At 34.5% G+C, this 14,321-nt stretch overlaps 1 protein-coding gene across 10 annotated transcripts in view; it reads left to right on the top strand.

Annotated features, from left to right (window-relative positions):
* Nucleotides 1-14,321, top strand: part of SCN2A (sodium voltage-gated channel alpha subunit 2) — a 164,208-nt gene that overhangs the window by 122,652 nt on the left and 27,235 nt on the right. For all 10 annotated transcript variants that reach the window (XM_004375562.1, XM_004375563.1, XM_004375564.2 and 7 more), the window contains one exon: nt 5,718-6,197. In XM_004375562.1, the coding sequence (XP_004375619.1) occupies nt 5,718-6,197 (480 nt within the window). The remainder of the gene's footprint in view (nt 1-5,717; nt 6,198-14,321) is intronic.

The following is a 14,321-nucleotide window of genomic DNA, read 5'->3' as shown; positions in this document are numbered from 1 at the left end:
GCTTGATATATTTTTTTCCATCCTTTGATTTTTAATAAGGAGTGTATATTCTAGACAGCATATTGTTGGATCCTGTTTTTTTATCCATTCTGTCACTCTCCATCTCTTTATGGGTGCATTTAGGCCATTTAAATTCAGTGTAATTATTGATAGGTGTGCATTTATTAATGTCATTTTGTAGTAGTTTTTTTTTTGTGGTGTCGACATTTTCTTTGTTCCTCTTAGGCTTCTGTGCTGAATTTGTTTTGTTTGTGGATTTTTTTTCATTTCTTTTGTTTTTGTAGGTTTTATTTTTACTGAGACTATGTTTTTCCTCTTTATTTTGATGTTAGGTTTGTTAACTTTCTTTGTGGTTACCTTGAAATTTACCCTTATCTTCCTAGGTTTGAACCAGTTTATTATTACTTGGTATCACCTTGCCTTCCTCTCCATTAGAAGGTTCTATATCTACACCGTTTATTCCCTCTTTTATTGTTCTGATTCTGTTGTCCTTTACAGATTAACCTCTCTGGTTCCCTGTTGTAATTCTTTTGGGTTTGGATAGTCCTTAAGAGTTCATTTCCTAGGTTGGTATCTGGCTTGTATAATCCTGTGTCCTAGATTCAGCCTGTGGTCTGATGTTATTTGTTCTCAGATTGTAGGACTCCCTTTAATAATTCTTGTAAGTTTGGTTTGGTTTTTACATAGTCCCTTAATTTCTGTTTATCTGGAAATGTGCTAATTTCACCATCATATTTGAACGAAGGTTTTGCAGGATATATTACTCTTGGCTGGCAATTTTTTTCTTTTAAGTTTTTATATATGTCATCCCATTGCCTTCTTGCAGCTGCCTGGTTTCTGCCGAGCAATTAGAGCTTAGTCTTATTGTTTCTCCTCTGTAGGTGGCTTTTTGTTTTTCTCGAGCTGCTCTCAGGATTCTTTGTTTGTCTTTGGTTTTAGCGTGTGTGATTATGATATGCCTTGCTGATTTTCTTTTGGGGTCTACCCTATATGGGGTTCGTTGAGCTTCTTGGATGGTCAGTTTTTCATCTTTCATGATATTGGTTAAGTTTTCTGTTAGCAATTCTTCAGTGATCCTCTCTGTGTTTTCTGTTGTCTCCCTCTGTTCTGGAACTCCGATCACTCATAGATTTTTGCTTTTGATTGTGTCCCACATAATTCTCATGGTTTCTTCATTTTTCTTCATTCTTTTTTCTGATTTTTCCTCAAACAGAGTTGTATCCAAGTGTTTGTCTTCAGTTTCACTGATCCTGTGTTCCATCGTTTCAAACCTGCTCCTCAGCCCTTCTATGAATGACACTGTCCATTTCTGAAATCTTGTTGTTTGTCTTTTGGATTTCTAATTGTTGTTTTTTATATGATTTCTAGTTGTGAATTTATTTTAGCATTTTCTTCTTGTATTATTTTTTTGAATTCTTCCATTTTTTTGTGTGTATTTTCCATGAATTTGTCTATTTTTCCTCACTTGTATCTGCTTTTTGCTTCAGCTCTTGGATAATTCTGAATATTAAGATTTCAATTCCCTATCAGTTAGGTCTAGTGCCTTTTCTTCTGCTGGAAAGTCATCTGGTGTTTTATTTTGGACGCCTACCGGAAACATCCTGTCCTGTTTTTGTATATGTTTTGATATTGTCTGCTTCCTTGGGGCATTCAGTAGTCATTTTCTTCATTTATTGATTGTAGATTTGCTTGTTTTGTCTTGCTTTTTTGTTTTATTTGGTTATGTCTGAGCAGGCAGGCTGTGCAGTCTTTGTTGTTTGCTCATCTGTGGGCACGATACTTTTCACCTCTTTCTCCAATGGGCAGGGTCAGTCACTGAGATATGGTACATCAGGGCAAGTCCAGCTGAAATTGAGTTGCTGGGATGGGTTGTTTGAGGCACGTAGTAAGGCTGACAGGGCAGGCCGGGAGTCGGTGCAGTGCAGGTTCTGGTAGGCTGTGCCTATGCTGCTTGGGAGTGTGATGTTCAGTGCACGGTGCAGGTAGGCAGGAAGGAGGGGGGAGATTGTGATGTGTGGAGCTAATATGGGTATGGGAAAGAGGAGAGAGAGGAGAGAGGAACAGGAGCCAAAAACATACACCCAAACAAAAAAGAGTGCTAAGGGAGCTTGCTTTTGGAGTGGAGAGATGAGAGACTGAGAAATGGAGAAAAACAAAAATAAAAAAAAGAAAAAGGGTAAAAGAAAAGAATAAATAAAAATTAGAAGGGGGAAAAAAAAAAAAGAAAAGCCCCCAGGGATTCCATTGGTGCAGCTGCTAGGACTGGGGAAGTTGCTCCCAGGATGTGAAGTAAAGCCTGGCTAGAAGGTGTAGAGGTGTCACACAGTGTGAGGTATTCAGGAGACAGGAAGAGAAGGTAAGTGTAGAGAAACGAGAAACTGGGAATGAAGAAAGACAAAAAGAGAGAGAAAACAAAACAAAGAAACAAAACAAAACCACAAAAAAAGAAAAAAGAAATGCCCCCAGGGATGTCACTGTGCATCTGCGCAAAGTAAGCGAGTAGCTCCCAAGCAGTGCTGTACTGCCTGGATAGAAGGGGCTCCCAAGCTGAGAAAAGAAAAAGAAAACAAACAAATCAAAACAGAACAAACAAACAAAAAAAGCCCAGGGGGTCCCACCAGCTTGGCAGCACGGGCCGGGAAGCAGTTTCACAGTCGAGTGGTGTTTCGCAGCTTTTCAGGAAGAAGCAAAGATGGCATGTGGAGCCAGTTATTTGGGAGAAAGGAGGGGGAGGTGGTGAGAGGTAAGAAAGAAATCTAGTAAAGCAGAAAAAAGCAACACCAGCAGCCAACAAACGGCACTCAGGGAGCCGGCCAGTGCGGGTGGGTGGAATCCAAGTGACACTGGGGTGAAGCCGGTGCTTCCCAGCCAAGACACTATGGCCGCAGGAAGCAGAGGAGGCCACGTGGGGGTGAAGAAGGGTGGGAGGTGGGAAAGCGTATATCGCTGGTTACCACTTGTTCTGTCTCCTGCTGGAAGCTCCGTGAAGCTGCTTTCTCATACCCCTTGTTCACTGATCTCTAATAGGAGTCAATATGGCGGATCCATGCTCCAGTAGCTGTTAGGGGACCTCTGCATGTATCTCTCCTTGCTTTCTGTTCTCAGTCAGTTTCTTATTCCATTCGGTGCTTGGCTGAGTTCTTTATCTCTTCATTTGATGCATAGGGTTTCAGGATTGATTTATGAGCTGTTTGAATTAGTTTTTTGGATCTTTGCTGTGGAGGGACAGCATGGTGCTTCTGTCTATAGCACCATGTTGCTCAGAAGTCAGAAGATTAATTCTTAACTAGCACTCTTGTTATAAAGGATCTTCTCCTTTGTCATGCCAAGCATTTGTTGAACTAGAGAAAACATGCAAATGGAAATTAGTGTCTAGCAGGTATGTGGAAGAAAGTTCTTAGCACAGCACCACCACATACAGATTGGATGCTGGAAGGAAGAAAGAAGGGAGGGAGGGAGGGAGTACCTCACCGATCACTAAGTTGATGAGAAAGAAAAGTCATATATTCAGAGAATATTTAGTTTTCCTTAATGATAGAATAGCATTGAATTAAGTTATTGATTCATAATAGATCATAGAAGCAATTACAAAGCTAATGGAAAACTATGATATTGACTATAAGTGTAGTATTAGTTCAGAGAAAAATATCAATAAAGAATAAACATAGAACATTGTTTCTTCATTAACCCTGAAAACAGCAATTAAAAACAAAGACCCCAGATTTTACTATCAGAACGAAAACATAGCTTCTCTACTTATTAACCTTGATCTTGGACAAGGTGATTAAGTTATTTAGTAGCCTCAGTTTTCTTATCTATAAAATGGTGATAATAATAATTCTTGCCTTATTGGGTTGTTATGAGAAATAAATTGTATAAACCTTGTAAAATACTTGGCAAAGGACTACTAGATACTAAGAACTCAATAAAAAACTTTTTATTATTGTTATCCAGTATGTATACTGCTCTAGAACTGGCTCTAAGGCATGTTTCTGAGCTGAAGGAGCTCCCAATTTAGCAGCAAAAGTGAACTTGTAAAAAAAAAGGAAAAAAACATTCAGTATAATGTGATAGAGATATAAAAGAAATTTACAAGGACAGAATGAGAAAGGGGAGCAAGCTATATATGTATTATATGTATATATATTATAGTAAAGAACATATTTACAAATAGATTACTTACCCCCAGTGCACTTAAGAGGAAATATAGGTGGGCTCTCCCTCTGGGAAGATTGGTTGATTGATGTATATCAAGAAAATTTTCCTAACAGACAAGTACAGTGCATTAATAAACCTTATGAAATTAAATCTAGAAAACAAGTATGGCACCAAAATTCAGTTTTACTATGGACCAAAACCAGAAAACCAAACCCACTGCCATTGAACAAAACCCAAAATTTAATTCTGTTTTCCTTCTTTCATTTATTTTTCATCCAAATAGTAAATTCAAAGGCAAATCACAATAAAACATAATTTTTATTGATAAATTCCAGAAGTAAAAGAGCAGGTCTTAGTGTGAATACCAAGAGCCATGGCACAATGATTCAGAGATGTGTTAATATATACTCTCAAAATTACACACAGTCCTCATTGGATCTTATACATTTTTACCTTTTTTACCACCATTGCTTAAACTAACTTGTAAATAGATAAATGAGCACCAAGCGTCATACACTCACTGGAAATGCAGGAATGCAGAAAGAATGCAGGTTTCTTTTCATTGGAATTTTGGAATTAAATTCAAGGAATTTAAAACCTTAAAATCTTTCCTAGAATTCTTCTCTTTTTTTTGCTTTTTACTTTTGGCATTTGGCCCCTTTCATTATCTTTATCCTTCTTTTGTTTTGTATGTTTGAATAATCAGGGAATCATTGACATTGTCAATCAAATCCTGAAAAAATTATATGACTCAGTCTTGTGCCCGTGGGACTGCCTGATTCCTTGGTAAATCACCTCTTTTTGAGAATATACAGTGGGTTTAAAGTCACTAATCTTTATACTCACTCATACCATAGGGCCTATTTTTGAACACCCAATTTACAGACCAATTAGTGGTCTTATTCATGGCAGTGCCTTGACTCCATAATCTTTAGCTTGATATTTACATCATTATTATAGTATAATTACCATTTTTTATAGTATCTCTAATTGAGGTATCATCACGGTGGCCATGATTTTCTGAACCTAAAATTGCGACTTTTGTTCTCGCAGTAGATAATTTTTTTTCTACGTTGGCAAGTTATCTAGGTACAAAAATTGATGTCCAGGCAAAAAAATCAAATCTTATTTAAACATATTGAAATCATCTTTGGTTTTAGGAATAAAATTATAAATTACCAGTGTCCCAGAAAATCCAAGTTACGTGGTCAAAATACTTAGCATCCCAAATACAACTTTGTTTTTCGCTTTTTCACGGTTCAAATCTAGATAACTAAGATTTCTCTTTTTGTACTGAATGTAATATAGAAGTGTAATGCAACGATGACTTTCAGTAATTCTGCAATAGTTAAAAAGGAAATGGTGCTAATAGTATTACTTGATATAGGCCAGGTATTTTTCAGTTCATTCATTTTTTTTTTCCCCCAGAATAGTTTATCATAAACTGAAAGAAATACCTATTAGGAAAAAACCGAGATGTAAGAACTATGTTAGGAAATTTATAGTCAACAGCAATTAAAACAAAAATGTTTTGATCACATATTCTTTTTGCGTTTTAGGTTCTGAACCTCTTCCTGGCCTTGCTCTTGAGTTCGTTTAGTTCTGACAATCTTGCTGCCACTGATGATGATAATGAAATGAACAATCTCCAGATTGCTGTGGGAAGGATGCAGAAAGGAATCGATTATGTTAAAAGAAATATACGTGAATTTATTCAGAAAGCTTTTGTTAGAAAGCAGAAAGCTTTAGATGAAATTAAACCTCTTGAAGATCTAAATAACAAAAAAGACAGCTGTATTTCCAATCATACCACCGTAGAAATAAGCAAAGACCTCAATTATCTCAAAGATGGAAATGGAACTACCAGTGGCATAGGCAGCAGTGTAGAAAAATATGTCGTGGATGAGAGTGATTACATGTCATTTATAAACAATCCCAGCCTCACTGTGACTGTACCAATTGCTGTCGGGGAATCTGACTTTGAAAACTTAAATACTGAAGAATTCAGCAGCGAATCAGATATGGAAGAAAGCAAAGAGGTAGGTATTTTTAAACAAAAAGATATATTGGTATGATGTATTTCTGTTGCATGAGAACTATCAGACTCTTTTCAAATTGTTTTCTTTCTGTAAAAAAATAGGAAATCTCTATTAATACATTTTCTATGGTAAACTGGTGATAGATAAACTGATAATAGACTAGAATATAAGTAAACAAATGATATGCTGATATTTTTCAAATATGCACCATTTTGAACTTTATATAATTAACATACAGATTAATATAAAATTTAAGTATTTTTAAACAATTTTAAACTGGTTAAAAATGCCTCAATTTATCCACTTTGTTCTTTGTAATTCTTTCACAATTGTGGCTTTCATATATACTAGAAAATTACCTGATGGGAATATAGTTTCAACTCTCAGTTCATTACATTCTTGGCTCTTATGAAATATTTCATAAAATGTGATCTTACTTAGTTTGAACAAGTATATTTGTTCATGGACCATCTTATTGAGACCTTGGCTTGATATTTACATATAGTTTCGTGTTTCCTGAAGTAAATGATTTTTTTAAGGAAAATAAGGTAGTGATGAGAAATCACTCTGAAATATATTTTTAACCCTACCGAGCTCAGTGCATGTTGTTCAAACATCCTAAATGTGAAATTGTGAACTGGCCAACATTCAGTAAGAGCCTGGGTAGTTTAAAGTATTCTTTAACTTACAATAGGAGTATGAATACAAGAGTGTGCTTTTGGTTTGTTTATAGGTTAATAAATAGAGAGTTGAGGTAAGGAGAAAAAGGAATTTAAAAACCTTAATGGTTAGTTGCTTAAGTATATAAAAATAAAGACAAGATTATTAAAACTTGCATAAATAAACAAAAGTAATACAATCAAAAACAAAGATGCACCCATCCCCATCATTTGAATTGGTTACAGGGAAGATGAAAACCTCTACTGCTGCTTTCATTCTCAGAAAGATACACGATTTGGGGGAGATTGGGGCACAAAAATTGGAGTAACATGACAAAGTCATGCTAACATATTTAGGGACCAGTTAACAAAACTATGAAGAAAAATATTTTTTTCTAAGAAGATAACCTTACTATTTCAGCCAGTATCCCTATGTTTATTCCATAAGATTACCAAAGAATATGCTATTGTCCATTCTTTCTGGCTTATTAGGTAGGTAGTATTGTTAATTCAGTGTTTAAGTAGAAGTAAATGTTAAACATGACATTCAGACAGAGTTTAAATATATGTATTAATGTAAATTAAGGTATAAGTAACAGGGCCATAGCTACTAGTTTCACAAAATAACTGATGAGATTCAAGGGGAAAGTAATAAAAACCCTATAGCCTAGGGCAAAGAATTGCCCAAATTAATTGAATTCAGATTTTTACTAATTAGACCATTATTTAAACATCGAATAACATTTCAAGATCTGGTTAATAAAATTTTGTATAAGCATAGTTGGTTGAGTTATGCTAAAAGAATGGGGCCCAATTTCTGATGTTGTATACTACTAGAAGCTGAAGTTAACATTTAGAAAATAAAATTGGGTCATTAAAATTTAAATGTATATTTCTGTCTCATTATTTTGACATTATCCTTAAGAGTGGTTATTTTCCCTATAGTAAAGAAAGTCACTTTTTACGTACGTTTAGTTTTAGAGTGTAATATAAACTAAGGATGAATTATGAAAAATCCAATGTTAGAATTTTAAATCAGTTTAATCTTTTGGAGTACTTTTTGAGGTCTGGCTAACTTGACAGCCAATCTTTTTAATTTTCAGAAATTTAAAACCCTAAGTATCCCTCAGTCTTTTTCCAAAGGAGCATGTATTTTCCCTCACCTCAGACCATTATGTTTAACACAGGAGGGATGTCCAAAAAGGTGTGGCTTATAGTAGGGAAACCTAAACTATCTTCCTTATTTCTCTTTTTACCATTAAGCTTCTTTATTTGTTTTCTGTTTTGAGTTAGGTAATGTACTCCAAAATAATATATGTGAAGTCAGTACTTTGAAATTAGAAGCAGAGAACTGATCCACCAGTTGGAAGTGTAGAGAATTAATATATTGTTTGAGCTGTGAAGTCCTTTCAATACCTTTCGACTCTAGAAGTTACCTTAAAGTTAGTAAAATTTATTATTTGAAGAAATTTTGAACTATGGATTTATATCAAACTTTCAAGATAAAAGTTCATAAAATTATAAAAGATTAAGGCAATAGTCTGGGAAGAAAATAGATACAGGTTTTTTTATCTTTCAGTATTTTACATGGTAGCTTTACACTAGAAAACAAAAAAGAATTGAAACAAGTATCCAAGAATTTCAAACACTCCCACCTGAAATATCTTTTTAGTGTTCAATCTAGTCATTTTTGTGTTCTCATTTTCTAAACTGATACAAGGGGAGAGTTCTATTAACTATCACCTGTAGAGTAGTTAGGAGTGACGTAAGGCTTATTGCTCTTCTTTTATAAATGATTAAAAAATTAAAGGAAAAAATGAGAACTTTTTCATTTTTGGAATGCCTAAATGTACATCTTTTTATAAAGAAATCCAACAGAATGGACCCCAAAGTTGTTTAGGTGTCTGAACTAAATCTTCTTCTATGCCATTGCCAAATTTGTGTAATTTTTTTGATAGCTTCCTGTGGATTCTTTAGAGTACCGTATTTTTATGCAAATAACGTGCACATTATGTATCTTTTTTGCTATCTGCGCAACCGCACCTTCCCCTCCACCCCGCACTTTATTTTACTAAGCACGCTATGCCAATGTTTTTTATACTTGTTGCTGAATTCAATTTCAATTTCTGATCAAACAGAAATTTCACTTATGGTAGGTATTGACTTCGTATTACTTGAAATTCAAGCCAGAAGTATTTACCAGTAGATCAACGGTTGAGCTAGTGCGCTATAATTATCAACTTAAATTAATAGAAATACAGTTTTGATTGTTTATTTTCTGATTACTGGAGTACTACCAAACTCGATCCATGACTTCTTGACCATGGCTTATGCCTTTATTATACAACTATGATCGAAAGTAACATTTTCGGGCTGTTTTTTAATCAAATAAGCAGGAGATTAAAGAAAATGAACAGAACAAAAGAAAATGAACAGAGTTATGATTAACCTGTAATACTGGAGGACAGGTGAATGAGGCTGAAATTTACTTCTAGATATGTCACAAGACATGTGCAGTATATGCGTGGGCACACTAAACCAGAACTATTTTACTTAATTTAATCATTTTTGCACTTTATATATGTGTGTGTGCATTATTTACATGGCTGCATTATTTCAAAAAATACGGTAAATTTAAATTCATGTCATAGTTGTTTATGGTTTAACTCATGTTATTTTGATTATATTTAATGTAACTCCTTTTTTACTTTATAATTCTGAGTGATTGATTTTTTAAAAATTTTTAGTCATGTTGAAGCCATGCTTGAATGATTATTTTTCAGAGTGAAATTTAGTAGTGCAGTATGGTGACCTTCACTGCTTACCATTCTTACTTCTCACAGGGGTAAAAGCAAGCTGGAGCCATCAAGAATGCAGCTCTGGTGGTTTTTAACCAGCCAGAGGCTCGTGCCACCACTTTTACCCAGGTTACCCAAGCAAGTTGTACATGTATAAACATAATCAGTTTCTAAATGAATTTGACTGGCCTGCATGTTACTCAGCTACATTCCTTGCCCTTCCATTGGCAGTAAAATAGAAACGCGCAGCTGCTCTTATGCTGAGTCATGTAAAGCATGGTCAGGCAAGTCTGACAACCCTAACTTTTTCTTTTTTTTTTTTTTTTAGTGATTTAACTGCTAATGTTCTTACCATAGATTTTAATAGACGTTATATACAATGAAAAGAAAAAATGCATGCCTTTGTGGATTATTTAATTTCCATTAAATGTTATGGAGTTTTGAACATGCTAAGGGCCTAAAGGAAAAATGTAGCCACTCTTCGGAAAACTTGCATAAAAGTTTTCTCACCATCTTCCTCTGCCCTTTTTAAAAAAATATAGCCCCAAAAGAATGTAATTCATTGGTAGTTTTTTTAGTGTCATAGTAAATTTCCTGAAGGGTACTCTTCAAATTAAAGCAATCTATTATTCAGATGCAAACTTCTTTAGGGTTGTTTTAATAGTAACAATGTAAATGAATTGGAATGTTTTATGTTTTGGCTGCTAGCAGCATGGGTACAATTTTTATCTGCCTCGTTTTAGGTATTATGGTATCACTTTATTTAGCAATCAACAAAAAGTATTTTGCATTTTGAATATCATCTCCTTACAGATTCTGTAGATATTTTCCCCGAATTCCTTAAGAAGGAAAGAAAAGGAAATAAATTCCTTTTATACACCAAAAAGGAAAAAAGAAAAAAAAAAAGTGAAAAATAAACTTATAGATGTTATGCTCCTCCTGAAAGTAGACCTAGATTCTACCTTCTTCATCCTATTGGCCTCTCTGCCTTTTGTGCTTTTTTTCTTTCCTCAATTTCATCCAGATCTGCTGGGAAACTTTCTCCTGAAGAATATTATTTAAATATATTATGCACTGCAGACTCCTATAGAGGAAGAGATAGTTGTGAGCTCTCGCTCCTTTGGTGTTTTTAAAATGAAGGAGCTTTCCATATCAAATGACTATAGCAATGAGTGTAACTGTTTTCTATGGATTTCCATTTGGTGGACCATTAAATTTCCTGATGTTGAAACCACAGTTTAGTACACAAATATGTTAACTAAATTTTTCAGTCCAATGTAATTATTTTTTAAACAAATGTTAATGAATACTTTGTCATTTACATGCAATTTCCTCTCCTTCTGTCACTAAAACTGTAAAAGAACCCTCCACATAAGCATATTTGGCTCTTTGGAAGAAGTAATGATCATGCCTTTTCTGGAGTATTCTTTTATATTAGGAACAAAATAATCAATCACTGGTTCTCTAGATGCATGAAAGATAATACCTTGTATATTAGGGGAATGGTATCACATAAAATGTTTCCAGGATGTATTATTGCTTACACATATATGCAAGGGCCAGAGATAATTACTTTTCACTCTTATATATTAATTTTTCAGAAAAGCATGAAATTTTGGCTGTCTACGATACTGGCTTCTTTTTCCCAGCTTCTTGGAAAGAGGCAAGGTTAATTTCCTTATTCTCCAAGTAGCCCATTTTCCAAGGTCCTGTGTAGAAACTTATGTGAAGAAAAATGACCATCAGGTATATTATCTACCAGTGTATCCAGGAGATTTAGCTGCATTAAGTGTGATGGAGCACAAATTAAGTAAGAACTGGTTTAAATTGACTTCCTTAGGTCTCAACCCTCCCATTATTGTAGTTTCCAATTTCCCAGAATAGGTCTGATTCTCCCTCATGAATATTGTCTAATTCCTAAAAGAATATACTAAATTACAGTATAGGGGTCTGGGAAGGGGACAAAGATATGTAGGGAAGGTTTGGATGGGTTCAGTAGGAAACCATCCATGATTTTCTCCTGAAGAATGTATAGTCCTCATGGGAAACTTTTCCAGTGAGATAGTGATGGAGGCAGAGGAGGGAAGAGAAGCTCTGATATCGTTAATACAAACCAAAAAACCAAACCCATTGCAGTCAAGTCAATTCCAACTCATAACAACCTTATAGGGAAGAGTAGAACTGCCCCATAGGCTTTCAAGGCTGTAAATCTTTATGGAAGCAGATTGCCAGGTCTCTTCTCCCTTGGAGCTGCTGGGTGGGTTTGAACCGCCAACCTTTCAGCTAGCAGTCAAGCACTTAACCACTGGGGAACAAAATGGGCTGAATGTGTGTTTGGGGGCCACAGATAATCAAACTGCCAAGGGATAGGCCAGCATGACTTTTGTGTTTCTTTTGCCATCTCCAAAAAGATTTAAAACCCCTGCTACTTATGGTTTAGAAAAACGTGTAATTTATTCATTACAAAGACCAATGTTATTTTCTGGATGAAACTTTCGATTTTTCTGGATGGTACTTTCTATTTTGCCATCATCCTTATTAAGAAGGTAATATCAGCAATTCCTTTCTAGTATCAGTGTGTCACTTTGGTCCTGAAGCCTATCCCAAAGTCAGCAAGAACATAACTTCAATTGTTTCATTGCTAAGATTTCTCATGTAAAGTCACTTAGAGCTCCTTAGGTACAGATTAGCAATAGGATCCATATGGAACAAAAGATTAGCATTCTCAGAGACCAAAATCAAATATTGAATACTTAATTTAACCAATAGTTGAAGTTATCCATTTTTTTAAAATCCCAATTTGTTTTATTGAATCAGATTAGAATACGTACCTTTTTACCACAAAATTATATACAATCTTTACTAATTACATTCTTTAAAAACGTATCATAACTTCATAATGAGAAACAGGTGTGAATATAAAAAGTATGAAACAACTTAATAGAAAGTGATATTTTCTCTCCCTTTCTCTATTGTGATTATTTTAAAAAATACATGTACTTTCTAAAAGAAGGCTGTTATTTTGGAATGTTGATGTTTAATAGTAACTTATCAATGATGTAGAAACTAAATATTAGAAGTATAGTGTTTAAAAATCCAAAATAAAATACTGTGTGCCTTGGTGTGTATTTATTAGATCTCTAAGCAAATTATGATTCTGCTCTGCTTAACTCATATGATGATAATTACTCAGCCCTTCAAGTGTATCCCAGCAGATACTCAATGGGAAGAGTTCTGTAATAAGAGATTTCCACCAAAATAAATTTTTCAACTAATATTTTCATCTGAAGGTTAAAGATTACTGTTCACAGCAAATAACAGTTGGCATTGTACTTGATTGGAGTCTGTATTTGGTTAAAGCTTTACTTGGAAAGGGCTGCTCTAATGGTATCATTCAGTCCACTTGGTTCCTGGTAAATAAGTACATGTGGTAAAAAGGAAACCTAAACATCCAAATTTTATGAAAAGGAAGTATAGAACTTGTCAAACTGGTTCCATTTCTAATCAGTTCATAATTTGGTCTTTTATTTATGTGGCATTCTTCAGTGAATGATGCCCAGATTGGAGCATTTACAAGCAACCTTTATTTCAAAATTCTATAGCTCCATAAAATGATGTATAGTTGACAGTTCAAATTGAATTTGCACTGCAGTTGGGATTGATTGTAATTATGACCTTATCTAAAGCTGAAGGTATTTATAGTCGTAATTTGATTCATTTGCCTTTTTATGGACTCTTCACATATCCTAACTTTTTTAGTTAACATATTTAATAATAATACTATGATGGTTGCCTCTTAATTCATTTTAAGAAATTCTAATTGATGTTATCAGAAAAAGCCTTTATCAATCAAAATTTCTTGCCTAGATCTCAGGATTACTGTTTAAAGTAAACCTTTTTTTGTTCATGAAATATTTCAGTGTGTATTTAGCTGTACCGTACATAATAGAATTATGAATATAACTTGAATTAACGCCGAAGCTCGTGATCATAAAACATGGAAAACACAATCAATGATCTTTAGCCTACAATGCTTAATTACATACTAGTCTACTAAATGTTTTTAAAGAGACAAAGTTTGGGTTTGCTTATGAATCATGAAAGAAATTCTTTAGTGAACATGGCAGAATGAAGTGCGAAAGACCTAAGTTCTAGCTACTGACTCAGTGTGACTTTCAGCGAGATGATTAAACCCACATTTTCTCCACTAAAGTAGACACTATATTGGCTAATATTTCAGGATTAATGTGAGGCTTAAATTCTTTTTTATTTGTAATCCAAGTACCAGAAGTGTCTTGTGTTGTTGTTAGTTGCTGTTGGGTTGATTCACTTACCAGAAGTGTAAAGGTATTTAAGTAACACAGATGACAGGTAGACCCTGTGCTGTCCCACTTCAAGAGAAAGAATGAGGAAGGATGAAATTGTCACTCCTTAAAGAGGTTCTGTTTGCAACTGGGCCTATAGATTCATAGTACACAGAGTGAAAGGAGGGGCAACTCTGTCAAAATTATTCAGTAAAAGTTTTCCTGACTCCAGGGTTAAACACCAGTTTACTTTATAGACTCCTCTCATTTCTGAATAATTGGGAGCCTGATTTTGAGGTTGCACTCCTGATTCTAAGACTTATTGCTCATTGGTTAAACAACTCAGAATCTCAAAGACTTGTG

Source organism: Trichechus manatus, unplaced genomic scaffold, assembly GCF_000243295.1.
Source record: "Trichechus manatus latirostris isolate Lorelei unplaced genomic scaffold, TriManLat1.0 scaffold00037, whole genome shotgun sequence".
NCBI classification, from domain to species: Eukaryota; Metazoa; Chordata; class Mammalia; order Sirenia; family Trichechidae; genus Trichechus; species Trichechus manatus.
Note: the sequence above shows the minus strand (reverse complement) of the source record. Positions and strands in the feature narration are given on the sequence as shown.